The 19347-nt window shown below is 32.3% G+C and overlaps 1 protein-coding gene across 1 annotated transcript in view; it reads right to left on the bottom strand.

Annotated features, from left to right (window-relative positions):
- Positions 1–66: 66 nt before the first annotated feature.
- LOC106677412 (uncharacterized) overlaps positions 67–19347 on the bottom strand; it is a 30012-nt gene continuing 10731 nt past the window's right edge. The window contains exons 4-6 of the mRNA XM_067045599.1: positions 13483–13621; positions 3151–3334; positions 67–630 (exon numbers count right to left, since the gene is read on the bottom strand). Coding sequence (XP_066901700.1) covers positions 523–630; positions 3151–3334; positions 13483–13621 — 431 coding nt within the window. The 3' untranslated portion in view covers positions 67–522. The remainder of the gene's footprint in view (positions 631–3150; positions 3335–13482; positions 13622–19347) is intronic.

Here is a 19347-nt window from a genome sequence, read left to right as displayed (position 1 = left end):
TTGACCGCACCCCTCCCCCCAACTATATTCTCCTCGTATAATAATATTATTTCTATAATAATATAAGACTTTAATTTTGGAATTATTTTAGTGCATTATAAACCAATCTAAAATTATTACTTTATGGGATCAGTTACTACTACAATAAATTAACATTTACGGTGCTACTCTACTGTTTATCAGTATACATATAAGTTTAAAATTTCGCACAAAGCTGGAAAGGGACTTCCACAAATATTCAAAAATATATAGGACGCACAAAGCATCCCCGCTCAACGCCTTCACTGGATGGTAACTGTCATGGAAAGGGTTCCTTAGTGAGGCCGTGGTTCCTATAGTCGGTGAGCATCGGCAAAAAGTCGTGGTGCCTCTTGACAGGGCGCCTCTTGTGAGCCGGCAACCCGAACACGGGGACAAGGCACTTCCAGAAGGTGTTCTCGTCGACAGTGGGCGCTAGGATGGGCTGGAGAGCCTCAGCCCTCAGCGCATGTACAGACGGATGAGATGGCCTCTTCTTCTGCCCTAGGAGGGTGGTACTTCCTTGGTGTTGGGGTTCAAGGCCCAGGAGGGAGTCCATGGCTCGTTTCGCTCCCGCAAGCTCCCTCTCAGCCATTTGTTCTCGGGAACAACCTGGGCATATAAATAAGTTAAACTTTTGAAGCCAATAGTTACAAAAGCTGCTCAATCCTATTTTTATTTATTTCACAAATTCTCTAAAAGAACTAGAATGGCTATTTATTCACACCCCATACGCATCCCTATGTATCCTCCTTAGGAATTCCTTGTATGAATCCTAATTTGAAAATATTTATTTATATCGAAGGATTTTAATGATAGTGCATAGCTCAGCTATAAAAAGTGTATTGACAAAAAACGCCTTAGTTAAATTTCTAATTAATGTGGTGAGGTCACAAGCAGTTTTCAAGGTTGTGCGTGCACCTGGTCATTTTCAGATCTTCAACGAAACGTTTATTTTTAGGAAGAAAGAACTATTTGAAGTTTCTTAACGGGGTATTCCACAAAATCACTCTGAAACAAAGGTATTAATGACCACTAATCTATTTGTTGTTTTTTCTTTTATCTTTTACCTAATTAATCAGTATTCCTTATTTGTGCCTTTGTATTTTTTTTTAATCATGTTATGATATCCTCTCTATTTCATTGATATTTATCTCTTACTCCTCTCTTATAGTGATACATCAAAAATTTTTAACCTATGCAAGTTTAATTTAAATTTAAACTCTTATCAAGTATTAAGCCTCATAATAATAGACATAATTTTTTTAAAAATAGTACAAAATTAAAAATAAACAAATAAAACTTAACAAAATATTTAAAAGTATTAAATGTTACCAATATTTTATCATTTAAACATTAATAATTAGTAACTGAATAAATAGAAGTACCGAAAAATTATCAATATTTGTCTAATATGAAATAATATAAGAAACAGCCTCCACCAGGATACAATTAATTTTATGACAAGCAATGACAATTTTTCACAGTGATTCTCAACAAGTCAATATACTTTATGTAATAATAAACCTAAATTATATAATATCGAATTTAATATAGTGATAAATTTACGTCATTTTCTCTCTTCGATATCACTTTTACTCAACTGTTAGAGGTAAAGGAATGCTTGACTCGTTTACTGCTGGCTGGTCTTACGACTCCATCTCGGCAACTGCTTCGATGGAAATTGCCTCTATTACTTTCCGAACTTTTATCGGTACGAAAATGGCTTTCCGAAGACTCCTGTATTTTTACTATGGAATAAAAATATCAAAGTCGCTTTTATTATCGTTAAGATATGTCGTAAAATATGATATACCCACACGTGATATCATGAGTACTTGTATAAAAGGATTCAGAGAAAGAAAAAAAGCAGCTCTTACTCGAAAACTATACAACCTCAAAAACTTTTTTTAATCTATATAATACAATCGACATCGAAGATCTTAACTGGACCGATAACAGCAAAGATATAGACAATTGTTGTACTGAACTTAGCGTCCAAATCAGCTAGGAAAGTCGTTTGTTGTTATTTACATTAAACTATTTCATTTTATAGATGTTATAAAATAACAAACCACTGTATAATATTTGTAGTGATTCATTGATTTTTATCAAAAAAAAAATGAATAGATTTATTAATAAATATACCTAATGAACCAGAGGGCAGTGCCCATAATTTATACAGAACCAGTCCTTGCAATTTTTCAACAAACAATTCTAATTTAGAAAGTGATGCTAATTAGTATATTTAGATAATAATAATTTTATTATACAAAATGAGAAAATAATAATTATAGGTTTTTTGGTAGCACTTTAAACATAATTCCCCTTTTGTTTAAATAAATAATTTAATTTTTATCCATTTTAGTCTCAACACATATTATGTTAAAAGCATTGTTGTGATCAAGTTTTAACAAATAGTGACTGTGATAAATGAATTTTAATTTTTGTTTTTAAATGTTGAAAATTGGCTAATTAGAAAATTGTTGTTTTGACCTGGGCAGAATAGCCTGCATGAAGTTGAGTTTTTAAATCATTTAGTTCCAAAATTGTATTAAGATTGTCCCTGTTGGCCGGATTGGCCGAAACGTCGGACTGTAAGAAAAATAAAATATGTTGAGACTAAAATGGGTAAAAATTAAATTATTTATTTAAACAAAATTAACCAGTCTCAAGAAAGTTTTTAAGATTATAAATAAAATAAGGCCCTTTTTTAAAATTCTATGTCACTCTTCTTTCAACATCTCTGTCAATATCCATTAGTCTCTCCTATTTTATAAACTTAAGTAACTTCCTAAGATTATGGTAAAACTCTCTCACTACTGACATTTGTAGCCGTCGGAGTTGAGGCATCATCCTACACCTCGAGCCTGCAGGGCTTCCGGTTCAATACTTGCCTCAGGGAGGTTGACTTTTATTTCGTAGCAGTCCCGAGAAGTAAAACTTGATCCCTCACTGTGGTTAGAATAAGTGGATTAATTGTATAAAATGACAGAAATGACCAGGTAAGAGGTTTAAAAAAAAAGCTCCTATTGCTACAACGCCCCTAACTTCTATGATTTTTTTGTCCCTGAAGAATAAAACTTAAGATTTTCTTTTCTTTTCTGTGGAGTACTAACTTGATCCAATTACCTGAGAGTTGTTGTTGTCGTCCAAGACCAAGAATGCCTTCTCCTTGGGTTCGTCCGCGTTCTCGACGACCAGACGAAACGACGGCCCCCCTTCCACTGACGAGCATACTGAGGTCTCTGAAGTGGTTGATGTGCTCTGGTCGCTCTTAGATCTGGAGCGTGGCAGTGTGGCGGTCCCTGGGATTCTGTGAATATTACGGTACATTTTATTTTAAACATTTAAAAGGTTTAAAAACTAATAATAAACCAGAGTAAATTAGTGCACTTATGTGTGAAAAAGTTTCGATCTGTCAGTCAGTATATTACGCTGCTACTTTGTTCCTAGAGCAGGCCAATATCATTGGCTGAAACATCGGCATTACTGAAACAGTAATTTAATACGCCTCCAAAATTAAATCCTTCATTTCCTACATTGTAAAAACAACAAACAAATCCAAATTGTGTTCAACCACAAAATTCACATTAATATAATTCTCTATAAACAAAGTGTGTTAGGTTGTCACGAGTCGTTGTGGTATCGTCAAGTGAAATTTTAGTATTAGTAAGTTTTAGGGGGTCCACTACTAGACTAGTCGACTACTCTTCTGGCTTACTGCTTAAAAAGTAATAAAATTAAATTTATTGAATTAAGTTAGAAAATTATAAAAACATACAAAATTTTAAAATAAAAACAGGATTTACTCATGTTGAAAAAAAGATAAGTTTGAAATTAACCGAATATTCGACCTTATAGGTAATATTATACTTTTTATATTTTAAATATTATACCTCCAAAAAATATTTTTTAGTTACATTCCTATTTAACGGTTTTATTTAAAGTAATACTATCATAAATGATCAAACATCGGAGAACTAATATAAAAGTTTATCAATATCAAACCATTCCTCATTTAGTACTTTTTCAAGTTAGAAAATACTTTTTAATGAAAGCTGCTGTATTTGTTTATGAACAAAAATCCACAAGAATTTACTTCAAAACGGTTTCACTACCGTTAGATAAAAAATGTGCGCGGCAAGTATAGGAGAAGATAATATTTTAAACAATTGTTTCATTTTCACAAAGAATTGTATTATTTTATTATAATAGTAATATTTATATAGAATTAATGGTATTTAAATTATTAATCCAAGAAGAAGCATGGTATATATGCATATATATCAAACCAAAATTAATACAGTGGTTCGCGGGAGTCAAATGAAAAGTTACTCAAAACGCACTTTTATGGAATTCAATTTTCAAATATTTTGCCCTAATGCCTTAAGTTGGGATTGGGTGTGAGCTTTGTTTCTATTTTCCGATTTTATTTCTTAAATTTTTACAAACTTCTCTCGTTTGAGAACCAGTGGTCTAGAAATTATGGTAATTGTCCAAATCGAAGAATAGTTTCTTATTGGAAGATGTTGATTGACCGTATGGAAAGATGAAAGGAATATGGTCCGGGTGCGGTCAAAAAAGAACAAAAAAATAGTAATGGAAGATTATTGATTGACCGTGTGTAAAGATGAAAGGAATATGGTCCGGGTGCGGTCAAAAAAAAAAAAAAAAAACTCAAATAGTAGAATTATACTATTTTAATGAGCCAAAAAATAGTATAATTCTAGGGCTCATTAAAATAGTATAATTCTACTACTTTTTTTTTTTTTTTTTTTGACCGCACCCGGACCATATTCCTTTAATAGTTTCTTATCTTTTAAGTTTTATTTGAAGATTTCAAGTCAGGCTTTTTCAACGAGATTGTTGGGCAAAAGACACAATTAATGTCAAATATTAAAAGTTATTTGATGAAGTTTATTGTAATCCTTCTGTTTGTAATCCATTCTTCTAAATGTGATTGGAAACTTTGAGATTCAACTAATGGATTACAATTAATTGATGGCACACATTTGTCATCGTAATGGATTTGTACACCAGCTGTATACCTGTTTAGAGGATGGGACCGAGACCCAAGCTTGAGAAACACCAGCAGACTGAGAAAAGAAGATTGAAACAACATTATAGATAGTAACATGACGATAATAAAGAAGATAGTAATTTACGGGCTTTGTAAAGCAGCCCCAGTTGCCATACTCCATCAAAAGCCTGTTCTACATTGGGATATACTCCTGCTGTGTGTGTTTTGCGTTAAATTGTTAAATAAAAGAAACCTATCCCAAGACAAAACGATCCTGACAAAAAACTCCAAAAATATTAAACATTAAAAATTAAACAAATTATTAAAATAAAAAACTAGCTGAATATTTCATTTATCTCAAGACAATTTATCTATTTTTCATTACAAATTGTTGTAAGACAAGTTTCCCATATTAAGTGAGTTAATTGTTTAGGTATTTTGTTGGATTGAAAAAGACTTTGAGTTTGAAGAAACAATTTAAGCTCTTCTCTCAGCTTCCAAGACGCACTTTTCTTCATAAAGAAACTGAAAGAATGGACTAACTCCTTTGTAAACCCAATTTTAATACATGCACTAAGATTTATGTGACTGAACTGGGCACTACAATAAGCCGCTATACAAGATTATATTTACAAAATTTTTACTTTACAATATATTCTAAATCATCCTTATCACCTTACCAGTTGAATTTGGAATCTCATTTAATTGGTAACTATCAAGTTAAAAATAACTCTTCATACTTGTCTCATTTTGGCTCACGTCTTTTATATTTCCTTGATTCTATTTTAAATATTTTTATAAAAACTAATATTTATATCCTAATAAAGAAAAGAAAAAAATAGCAGATAAAATAGCTTAAACATATTTACAGATGTGTCTAGCGTACAAAAGCTACAAATCTACTCATGTTGCACAATATTGTCATATTGCCTTGAAGCCATCACTAAAATATACGAACTGTTCCTGGTTCCAGCTAATGGGCAGTTTCTAATTTTCAACTCTTGGAAGTTTAGGAGACCCTGGCTCAGTAATTGTCGTCACGGAAAACCTAACAGTAAACATTTCATGTTGATAAAATATTTCTCTGGTCATAAAAGTTTAAAAAGAAATCCATTTTAATAATGACCATTCACCTGTATAATTTTTTACTTGATTAATTAACATTTATGGAATAAATCAAATCGTTACATACCATGAACAAAATTTTTTACGTCATAAATTTAACTTGAAAACGTAAAATATGTTTATGAAAAAAAGATAAATAAAAGGAATATATATTTATGAAAGATAGGTATAAATCGTAAGAAGATGTACATAAACTAATCTAGTAGGTTTATAAGTGTTAATTCTTCTTTTTTACTAAAGTACTATCTTCAAAGGAATCGAAATAATTGTAGACATTACAATTTCTCCAAAGTTTGATTTATGTAGTTCAGTGAGTGAGGTATCAAAATATCCTAGGTCAGTTACTGTTCCGTTTAAACGGAAGATTCGAATCAAACTACAATCATACGACTACTTGCGATTGTAACACCAACGCCCCATGTGGCTGAGATAACAAAAGACACTCAATCGCTAACGAGCTTTGGCCAGAGGCAGTCTTTCTTTCTTGACTCATTTCGGCTAAAGAAAACCATATGCAGACTTCCAAAGATCCCTCCGGTAGCCGAGGTGAGGGTACATGAAGGACAAAAAATATGAAGCATGAATGCATAAGGAAGTCACCTTCCTTCTATAGCTGATTCGAACCGTCGCCATCAATTTGCAGTTTTCATTGCTCCCAATCAAAATTCACTAACCTCAACCATAAATGTATTGTTCCAGCCGCCCTCCATACCTATAGTTATAATATATTTAGTATTTAACATTCACAGACCAATTTGGACATACGGAATTGAGCTCTGGGGCTCTACCTAACCATCGAATTGCTCCCGTATCCAATCCTTACAATCCAAAATCCTACGTAAAATCCTTGATGCTCCTTATACGTTACAAAGAAACTCATTCACAAAGACCTTAACATCCCATTCGTTGCAGATTTGGCCCAAAACGGATATGCGTGTTTTCATTCCAAACTCCTTACCCATCCTAGCCCATTATTTCTTAATCTCTTATTCTTAACAATTCATGATAATCCTCCGAGGCCTCTGAAAAGAAGATGGTTACGAGACCTTCTAATTTAAATTAAGGCTTGAAGTACCAACGGGTGATTCCTTCCCAAGATTTTCAACTGTAAATGAAACATTCCACATATTTACTTATTGTATTTATTATTTGTACAGTTACATTAGATTAAATAAATAAATAAAAAAAATACATTCACATCCTCTCTTATTCAACCAACCTCTAGATTGTAAATAAATTCTATTTCCGTTTTCTTTTGCCTTTTTTCATTACAACTAATTTAAAATCCACAAACTATATAAAAAGTGAAGTGACGCCAGGCTTTACGTTTAAGGCGCATTTCATACAATTACATTTGTTATTTATTCATTGTCCGTTTTATCAGCCTTATATGCTTTGATTTCTGATCAGGCCCCATGAAGGTCTAGAATCTTTTTAAGTATGGTTCGGTAATTTTTTAGATATATGAGATAATCCTTTCAAGCGATAAAATTATAATTTAGAAATTCCAACAAAACCGTACTATTTATAAAGATCTACATACATTTATTTAATTTCGGTTATAATTAATTTTATCGTGTTTTTTTTTGTCTTACCTCCTTTATTATAATTAATATATATATCTAAGTATATATAAACGTAACTGGTGCCCTTCCTTTGCCATATGGCATATTTTTTTTATATATTTTATATTTTGAAGTATAATTTTATTGCGAGATAGCGCTTATAGTTTTATAATATTAAATTATAAAATCAAATACTATTTATCTCAGGAACATTTTTCGTGTAGAAACGATGTGAGAGTTGAATGAGACATCATACTATAAATAAGGTAGACCTCAAATCTCAAAGAGCCATCAGAAAAAAACCCAAGAGGCTTTGAGGTGTGATAGCGGCTTTTGTTCCAGGAGATAAAAATATATCCAAACAAACGCCAGTTTACTTTTATCTTTTGATTTACTAGAGACTGAAATACGATATGTTAACGTCTAACTGTAGAAGAATAATGTCCAGGTCGCTTAAAGAGAATTAAATATTGCTTTGATACCATTTTATATATTTAACAAAAATTAATAGAAATAATTCTAATTTTTAAATGGCATAAAGTGGTCCATAAATCCAAAATTTGCTATAAAAAGTCAAATATTTTTGAAAACATCCATCGGTAATTAAATTAACTGATATTAAATAATAAAAAGTTTTGGTGGATGAGGAGAAACTAGAACCATTTATTTGTTTCGTTTAATTTTACGACTAAATATTATTTGGTGGACAGCTTTTATTTATTTTAAAATTTAGTATAAAATTTACCTATATTTATTAAATGATACTAAATAATTGATATTAAATATTCTTTTGTGCCCGACTAAGTATAGGATTTGAATATTTATTTATATAATATAAATTGTATTGGACAATACATTTTTTTTGTTCATGATTTAATAGTACATGAGCTCAAGAGGAGAAAAAAATCAGTCACTACACCCCAATTTATGATTAGTTTAATGTAAAATATGTATAATTACTAAGCATGGTTAGGAGGCGGTTTGAAAACGTTAAAAAAAATTATTTTTCATTCCAAGCTCTATATCATTAAAACTACCTACAACACTAGGAAACCTATAGAACATCATTTAAAGTAGAATATATTTATGATATATATGTATATATAAAATATGAACCCTAGTTTAGCGGTTTACGTTAAGTAGTTCCCGAGATACAATTTTTGTATAAAAATAAACATTTCATGAAATGAAATAAGTAGTTAGTGAATTTATTGTGGGAAATATTTATCTCCAGAATAATTAAACTAAATCAAATTTAATGTGTTATAAAGTTGTTTATCTTCGTTTTCATGATATTTGCCAAAACAAATTCATCAATTGTGACAAGTAATTACGCGCTGTTTTCATTAAAGGAATAAAAAATTAGGGTGAAATAACTTTTTTTTCAGCAGTCTCTTGTGCTGTAAGAAGAAAATGTATATATGCTTATAACACATATGATATTCCATGCATAAAAAATTGATTATGATGTATATATCTAGAATTTGAGAACGAGAGTGATCAGTGAAGGCACAGTTCTACTAAGGTCTTGAAGACTCCAAGGACTTGGGTGCGAATCCGTCTGTACTCATAAGTCAACTCTGTGGATTCCAGGACCAACCAGCTTCATGAAGTTAGTACCCGTAGCTGGGAAAATCTGACGGTCGAGAGTGATTCACCTCCTTGCACAACCGTAGGTCTAGTAACTGTACTTCATTACAAAATACTGTATCCCTGACTCTTCATGGGTTCTAGCGGTAGAGATTTATTTTCTAATATTTAGTATTTACGGGTATATTATTCATAGATGCACTTAATATATCTCATACACAACAATATTCTTCATTTCAACAAAACGATCCTTTTACTTCGTGTAAATAATACTACAAATGATTGAACTAAACAAAGATCACTCATATCACTTGTACTCAAGTCCACTTGTAGTATGACTTCAATATTTAAAAAAAAAAAACTAAATAAATACTTTACTCACTCAAATATCAAATATAAAAACGTTGTTAAAACGGGTAGCTGATATTTTTAGACGTAACTAAGAGAGTATTTCAGTATCAGATTCACATAAAAACACTGAGTTTCCTTGCAGTGTAAGACTTTAAGATAGAGCAATATTTAAAAAGCGCCTGAAATTGAAAAATTGAAAAACGACATAAAACCCTCCACTCCCGCCCTCCATGGTAGCCTTACTTATCTGACTTTTCAAACGGACAATTACAGCGAGTAGGTTGGTCGATGAACGACATGTCACAATCTCACAAGAGGAGATCATAACACAAAAAAAAGGCAATCCTTCCCCGCCGGACCCGCCCCGCTAAGCCCCCGGTGAGCGACGGTCCTATATCACTTACGAATTATTAGCTTAAAACGGGAAGGAGAGACTTTAAGATAAGAGCAATATTTAAAAAGCGCCTGGAATTGAAAAATTGAAATTGAAAAACCATTAAGAGAACTTAATTCTTTTGTTGAAAAAAAAAAATACTCATATCGGATTCAATATTGAAAAATAACAGAAAAGTACAGTGTCCAACACTAAAAGTTTACACTCAAAATTGTTTGAATTTTGGGTTTCAGAATTGCACTGTGTAGTATTGAAGTATGTGACATAGGTTTGACTTGGACTACTATATCTAATTGATTGATTTAAAAATAAAGACCACTGAAACCATAATAATGATAACATTAATTAATACATTTTTTTTTAACAAATTTGATCCTATTTTCTCAACTTTATTCATTTCAAAACTTTCCAACGTTTTGACCCTCTAGTCATTTTCAAGGATACCTTTACTTTGTTGTCATTTTCTCTTTTAAAATTCTTAAAAATGCCGGCTAATTGCCTTTGTCCCATCTATAACTTCTTCTATATAACTCTTTCTTAAATTTAAAACTTAAAACTTATTAACCACTTTTTTTCATTTACATTTGCAAATGTTGAAATTGAAAAGAAGAAGAGAAGTGGTTAATACAAGTTTCAAATTTAAGAAAGAGTTATATAGAAGAAGTTATAGATGGGACAAAGGTAATTAGCCGGCATTTTTAAGAATTTTAAAAGAGAAAATGACAACAAAGTAAAGGTATCCTTGAAAATGACCTGAGGGTCGAAACGTTGAAAGGTTTTGAAAAGAATAAAGTTGAGAAAAAAGGATCAAATTTGTTTTTAAATAAACTAAACCACTCTCAAACAAGAATATATTAATAAAAGTTAATCATTAATTAATACTATAATACAGGGCAGATAAAAATAAAACTACTTCCGAATGAAAATAATGCAATAACTAACCGGTTAGTGTAAATACTGACTAAAAGGAAATGAGCCGCGAACTGTAGATGGTCGATTTAATAGCGAAGAACGTAATCCTGTTTCGGTCATTAGGTCCTGAATAAGGAGATCATGAATTTTTCATCAGTTTGTCCTCATCTCTCCTCGAATAGGAATATCCTCAGTCCTTCTGAGCCACTTCTATTTCTGATGTTATATACCACGAATATCACAATGATGACAAGTTTCTGTGAGAATATGTATTTATGTGAGTTTATGCACAAAATTGAGCATTCAATTTACATAACTTAGCTCATCTTCGATCTGTTTGATTTAAGAATCAAGAATACTCGGTTTTATATAATTCATCCCCAAAAAGAAACTCCATTAGAAACCAAGGTTAAGCTTACATGAAGTAATTTTATTTCTAAGAGTAGATCGAACTTTTGCTTTGTTTTGGAAATCTTTATATTCGTGTAGAAAAATAAAATAAAAATATTCTTCAAATCGTACATTTTTACTCGCATCTGCTTGTATTTCACTCATTTTATGATACATTCAACCTAGGATATATGGGTGTTCTTTATTACTGAGCACAGTGGCTCATCATTTCAAAAATCGATAAAAAATTTATGTATTTATTAATGTAAACCCCTCCCTTGCCATTTCTGGCATACGGGGTGCGGGAGCAGTGGGGTAGTGCGCTGAGGTTTGCGCATGCCACTGCTCCCAAAGATCACCAATTATTTTTTTATTCTTTTATTAATTATTTAATTATTACATGACTTTTTGGTGCAGCCCAGCGCTAGGTTTAGCGCCTTACTGATGGAGCTGGACCTTGTCCACTGCATCCGTCTGGAGTTACCAGGCTGGTCCAGCCCTCCTGGTCTCAGTCTGGGCCAGCTTCCTCATATTCTGGTGGCTCGCCGATGTTGGGCGGTCAAGCCCTTCCCTGGGTCAAGCCCCCCATCGTGAAATAAGTTGGAGCCACCACCTCCTTCCACCCGTAAACTCCCTGAAGAAGGGATAATTCTCTTCTTCTATCAACCAGGGAAAGTCCAGCCTGGCTCGGTGTCCTTCCATGGCAGAGCAATCTATTATAACGTGTTCTGCTGTTTCAGGAACTCCACACGTTGGACACCGAGGGTCGATGTTCTTTCCAAAGCTCTGCAGCTTTCCACGAAATAGCTAATTAGTTTCATAATTAGTTTCGATAACAAATGAAATGAATCTAGTTATTAACTCTTAAATATCGTTACTTTTACAGCTAAATTAGCTTCGAATTGAACAACTAAAAACTATTTTAACTATAGATAAATGACAAATAAAACTAAATAAAATTAACTTTAGCTGTAGAAATTAGCTAATAACTAATTATTCAACCCTATTATTGATTACCCTAACATATAACGTTCCCCTTATAAGTTTTCGTAGATGCTGAAAAATAAAATATATATTTGATCGTCCGCTAGCAAATCTATTTATCTTAGCTTTTCTGATTTCTAAAATATTGGGGTCTTGTAATATGTTAGGTTTGCGAAAATTAGTATTCTTGATACAGCTGTATTGTTACAGTAGTTCGCCAATTAAATTTTATTGACTAATGACAGATCATTAATATAAGGGTCCTCGGTGAAAATGTTTGCACATCAGCCAACAATGGATCTACTTGGGCTATTTATTGCTTGTGGAAGCATAGGTGAAAGCACAGTCTACGCTGAGGCCGCTGTTGCTGAGTGAATCGAGATTGTGAATTCACACATGTCTGCAGCGGCGCCACACATGGTTGATTCGGTATGGGCGGGTTGATTTTTGTTTCATAGTGGTCCCGTGAAATGAAATCTCGATCCTCCCACTTTGGTTAGTATAGGTTTATCCTACAGGATAACCCCATTCTGGTACGCCACAAATGGACAGGTAGGTATTGAAAATAAAAGATTTTCTGGGCTTTATGCGGTAAGTTCAATTACAAGCAGTATAATAACTACTTTATGTAATTGTAACTGTAGTCACCAATTACATTTACAAGTTAAACCAATGTAATTACAATTACGATTTTTCCACGAAATGATGGAACCCTGGTTCCTATTGAACACCAATAGTAACCCATAGTCCTATAATCAGTTCATTTGGCTTGAATTCGGCAGTGTCCTTTCCGAAGTTGTTTGCACTCGGTTAATAAGAATTGGCAAAGCAGGTCAGATTTTTCTCCCATACCTGTCAAGCATTCCATCCTTGAACCAACGTTGGAATGGTATTTCATGCACATCCGATTTGTTTGTCAACTGATTAAGGTAGGCGGAGAATAGTCACTACACACCATCACTATGAGTTACATCTTGTAGGCTGAATGGTCTTTCATACAATAGTGGTGGATTAATTAGTTTGAGGACCCTGGCACTGAGATTCAAACCAAAAACCTATTGGTTTTGGTCCCAGTATACACATATACTATTGCTTTTAAAGTAGAACTGTTAAATACATTGGTTGCTTACCTCCTGTGTTTTGGAGCAAAGCTGACTTTCCTCTCTTCTGGGGGTGCTGTCTTTCCCCTATCTTCTGGTCGGATCTCGACTCTTCCTTCAAAGCGGTGAACCTTTGGGCGTAATACTGTCCCTTCGCTCACTACACCACCTGTTGTAAGCATTTTTTTTATTATTATACTTAATAATATTATTTAACTTATGTAAAATTGAAAAACGAATTTGCACTTTGAATTCTTTAACATATATTACTAACATAATAGACTTAAAACTCCCATCCAAGTTTTTAAATTTATTGATTAATTATGCACATTAAATAAATATGTGTCAATCACATTTTAAGCTTTAAATCAATAAAAACTGTAAACGAATTGTGTGAATATGTTTATTATTGTTTTCCTCTTTATTTGCTTATATACGTTGAAAAAATATATATATAGCTCAGTGTTCTATATTATATTTAAAATTATGAAATCCAATAAACGTCTAAAACTTTATTAATTTTTCAGCCCATACTTTAATCTACGTATTTGAGGTTAAATTATATTATCTTAGTAAATTTATTAATTATATTAATTGTTAAGAATACAGTGGTGTTTTTTTTTGTTTTTACATTCTGAAAAGTGTTGGAAATTTGAAATTAATAAAATTAAATGAAGGTTCATATTGAAGGAGATTGAAAGTATAGAAAATATATAATCCTCTTTCTAGAAAGGCTGTGATTTGAAAATTTAAAGAAATCTAAAGAAGGTGTTTGGGAATAAACAATACAACGCAAAAACGTTTCGCTGAGTTAGCATGAATATCACAAAAGTTAAAAAACTGAATTAGGAGCTACTGGTATGAAGAATTGATTTTGATTTTTTTACCAGAAAGTGGTGGTAATCCTAAACAAAAAATTATTTATAAGATTAGTAGTGAAATTAACGTTGAGTTGGAAACATCTCTAGTGGCTTAGGGCAACCTTAACAATCTCATAGGGAAATATTGACTCATAATATCAGACCCGGAATGGATCCGAGGAATAATGTAAAGTTTAGAGAGAAAAAGTACGGACTTTCACAATTAACAATTAACTCAATATTATGATTGAAGGGGTAAGTGGATAAAAGGGCTATGTAACATTTTTTAAATTTTTTGAATCTGTAGTTTGGATGAAGGGTGCCTACCTAGCTAGTGTGAGGTACTCTAACCTCAAAATCCAATTAATAACTTAATGTAGAAGGTGCTATCTACACTTCAAAACATAACAACCTCCAATAAAAAAAATTAAAACTTGTTTTTTTAAAATTTACAATTTGTAACATAACTCCTTCATCCACTAACCCCTTCAATTAAGAGTATTTTCAAAGGTTCTCCAGTAATCTCCCTAAGCTCAATTATATCTTAATAATAATATTACAGAGTAAGGCTCATTAAATATGGCCAACATTATATTTATATTCAAATATATGTTAAAAATATTGTTTGAAATATCACAAAAAAAAATCATTCAATCATCATCTTCGAAATCATCATTTTATAAAAAATATTGAAATATCAGCCAAATTGAAGGTGATCCCTAAGTTCATTATATGCCACCAATGCATTTATTACCCTATGCAACCAATCCTCCAGTTGAGTACGATTTGGTCAAAATTACGACAGTGCATTTTGGTTGGGAACAAAGAATACATTTCCTGCCTGTGTGAACCGCAAATGGTCATAACTAGCGAACTCTTTTGACTGCTCAAGGACTGAATAATGTTGGACGTCAGCAAAACTCAAGTAACTGAAGAACTTCTCTTTAACAACTCACGCCATTTGCTCGACGGAATGACTCGATAAGTTGGAATCGATGACGAATTCCACACTTTCAGGAAAGTCAAAATCAAGTTCGTGGTAGAAAGTTCCAGACTCGAGGCGACATAATAAGACCTATTTTTAGCTTCCTGCGTCGTCTGTCTCATTTTATTGAAACTTCCTATCTAAAAAAGGTAACCTAATACCTAAATACAAAGCTCAATATGGATTTCCTAGTGGAACAGAAACGGATTACTTAAATGTAATAAAGATTCGTGACTCAATGAAAAACGAAGAGGCAGAGCTTAACTAAGTGACGAAAGGACTTCTGGAAGCATTCATGATTACATTGTCTATTAAAATAACTTACCAAAGAATACTACTTGAGTAGATACTAATCACAATCCACACACTTGCTACTCATAAAATTATTTCTTCCTATTTTGTCGGTAATATGAGCTTCGGCAAGGGTAATACATTAAGCTAGTTATAAAAATCACCCATTAATTAGTCAGTAGTTTAATATTGTAATTTAGAAAGACCCGCCTTCTTCTTCACCTTTGTCTATTGGCTTCACGGCGATTGTTCCTTTGGTGGGCTTCCGTCTTCTTTTTGACCCGAAAGGGTTAAAGTGATATGGCCGGAAAATCACCTCCCACACGAAGTATTTGTGATTAACGTTGTTTTCTTCTTTCATATGGAAGGGAAGTCACTTTAAGTAAGGATGTTGATTCCTATCCTTTTCAGTTGGATACAACCACTAACCACAGCCAGAGCCCTGTAGACGAAATACAACAGCATTACGCTAGCAGCGGTGTACTGTTCATCTAAGTAATGTTTTACCAAAAATAAGGGTTCCAAGGAATATATACACTTGCAAAAAGATAGGGTTTTGCTGCTTGCAAAGATCGAAATGAAAACAATTTTGGTTGTGTATTGTAAGTGTAAAGGTTTGAGGTCCGATCTATAAGTTTTTATTAAATGTATTAACCTGGGCTTACTTATACCGAAAGAAATTCCGCTTCGGTTTCCTTAATTATTTTTTAATTCTCTTGACACGATTTCTTTTAACATTTTTGACATTAAACCACTTCAGTCGTTTATCAGCTTATTCAACACACAATTTAGCCAGATGGAACACTCAGTGTCCACAATATTGTCTCTTTTGCCATTGTCTTTAATTGTTCTTCATATAGTGCTAAAATTGCCCCTTTTCTTAGCAATGGTGGCTCTCGATTTAAAGGATTGTGACATTGGGGGAAAAGCTATGTTGACTTTACACATGCGATTATAACTATAAGAAAATTAAAAACCATAATAACTTTAGTACCTGATCTAAGAAAGTGCTACCAAAGCATCTCGGAGCTCCAAAACTCACTACGCACTTAGAAGCCAACACCGTCATCCTCTCAATACGAATAAATTAGATGAACTAGTTAAATAAATAAAGATGGTGGGTTATCTTTACCCTTTCTTTATTCTTTACCCTTCTCCAACATCAATCTCAGAGTGCATAGCTGATCCCATGTAGATCTTCCTCGCCTAACACCCGCCTGATATTTGCCAATCTCCCTCTCAGCATGAGGAACAAAAAAAATGTACTCAGTTTTCTTCTATTACAAATTTGTCTAAAATTCATGGTTTGTTGTTACTCTTGTAGCAGAAAATCAAGATAATCATTTACAGTACCTCCGGTACTCAGCTGATCAATTTTCTATTTTTTATTATAATTTTCTATTTTTATCGCACAAATCGGACTCTTATGTCGGTTTGAATTTGAGAAATAAAACATTTATATATTGATAAGTTTTAAGATGCATTCGAGTATTTTTTGTGGTATTCTATTGGCGTCAAATCGAGTCAATTTAAACTTTATTGTTGTAAAAAAAAAGTCAGAGAAAGGCTCGTCTTTTCATTGAAATTAAAACAATTGAATTTGGTCAAAGAATAAGGTTTCGAGTCGACTTAGGAAAATATCCCAATTTTAATTCAATGATAAGTGAAGAAAACATTACCTTTTTTTGTTGGAGATTTATTGGAGAGGTATGCTGAGTTGGAATCTGAAGTTACATATTAATTTATTTGAAAGTTTTAAATTATACTTTATTTAATTTATTCTCTAGTTTATAGCAATTTTAAATTTTTTGTTAATTTAATTTTATGTATTGCATCGACTGGTTATAAAAATATATATAGGGTTTTTATTTTTAAAATAAAGAAGAAAATTTGTCATTCCTTATTTATAATATTTTTACGATTTATTTAAAACAAAAAATCTTAATTTGATAAAAACCATATTCATGTAGGCACGGTTCTTGTAAAAAATATAAAAAATACTTATTTTATGCAACAGTATAAAAACTTCTGAAAGCCTAAGCAGACGAACTCTTGGGTTTAAGCAGAGTTTTCATCTTGCAATTTCTCGATAAAACGATCCCGATCAGAGAGCTCACCTAAATGAGTTGATTAAACTAGGCACCACCATATCGGAAAATTTAATCAAAATAATCCAGTTTCATCTCGTTCCCCCTTCGCCTCCCCCTGGGGGGTTTGTTCCACCAAAGGGACGTGTCTTCAACCTGTTGCCTCTGCTTATTAAGCCCTTACTTGCTGTAGTGCTTTGTAGTGCCTGATTGTTAACTGGGGCCCTTCAATGTTAACAAAAGCTCTCTTAAATCCGACTTAAAAGGCATCATCTTGTGTATTGTATTTTGATAAGATTGTCATGGTATGTGGACTAATAAGTAATTGTATGAATCTTAACCTTTTTAGATAATGAGAAACCAAACAATATTTAAATACAAAATTGAAACTGAAGAAAGAACCTCTGCAAATTGTTTGTTAATGATGATCAGAAAGTCGAATATATTTAACCAAACAGTATTATGTGGAAATTCGGACGGTTTTACTTCGGTTTTCTGGTCTCAATATATTTTTGATATTTTAATTGATACTGATTAAATTAACTGAAATTATAAATGTAATTACTTAAAACCTAGAAGTATTCGAATATTTCTCAGAAAAAATGTATACTGTACTCATTAATCGAAAGCATAAACAAAAATATTTTAATTATTTTTTGACACCTGACTGACTACATGCTGTATAAATATTTATAAAAAATTATATTCGTGGGCAAAAAAAAATCAAACTAAAAACGGAGAAATCCTAATCATTTCCTGGGCTCCAAAATTTTGACGTGGTTAGTAAGTTATTGAATGTGATGTTGGCCAAAATTACCACTGTAAACTTTAAGTAAATTTAAATGTAAAAACAGCAGTTTTGAACCACCACTGTCTTGACTTGTTTTTTTTTTTTTTTTGTTTTTTCGGCCAAGACTCCCATTGGATACTGTCCTATACTGCCTAACCATGGTTGGGGGTCAAAGTTCTTCATTTTGTGGGACCGCCACTCAATGAAAAAAGTCAACGTCCCAGGCCGGATTCGAACTGGCACGACCAATAGACATCAATTTGGTAAGACTGTCTTAACCACTGAGCTATGGGTGGCCCATGTCTTGACTTGTTATAGTTAATGATCTTTTGTTAATATAAAATTCTTCGTATTTTGTTAAGCATAATTATCTTTTTGCTTTTGAAGTGAGATCTGAAAGCTAATAATTGAATAGCAATTAGGTCTTAAGTAGTTTTATAATGTTTATTTCACTATTGTTATAGTTTTTTTACTGTCTCACTGTCATGGAAAAATGAATAAGATTTTATCAGTAGATTTGGCGTTATTGTTTGGTAGTGTTAGCTAATTGCTGACCTCAGAACAATCAGATATTTTTTTAAGATTCGGTTTTAGTTTAAAAATTTGATTCAGGAAATTTATTGTTAATTTAGAATCATCCATCAAATATATTTTGACAACATGATTGTGCTTTATGCATGCAAAATGATCTTAGTTAAATCTTAGAATCCGTTAGGTGAGAAATAAGGCTGCCTCGATGTTTCATCCGTCGCGGTTTTTTTGCAAGTTGGCCAGACAACGTCTGACTAACTTAAGCACTTTTTTTGAGAGAGAGAGAGAAAAATATCATATTTTTACCAGTTTAAAAAATAAATAAATTAAAAAATCTCGGTACAAAACCAG

The sequence above is a fragment of the Halyomorpha halys genome, unplaced genomic scaffold, assembly GCF_000696795.3.
Source record: "Halyomorpha halys isolate HHAL.00 unplaced genomic scaffold, Hhal_1.1 Scaffold98.1, whole genome shotgun sequence".
Classification (NCBI taxonomy): Eukaryota; Metazoa; Arthropoda; class Insecta; order Hemiptera; family Pentatomidae; genus Halyomorpha; species Halyomorpha halys.
This window is presented reverse-complemented; position numbering and strand designations above follow the sequence as displayed.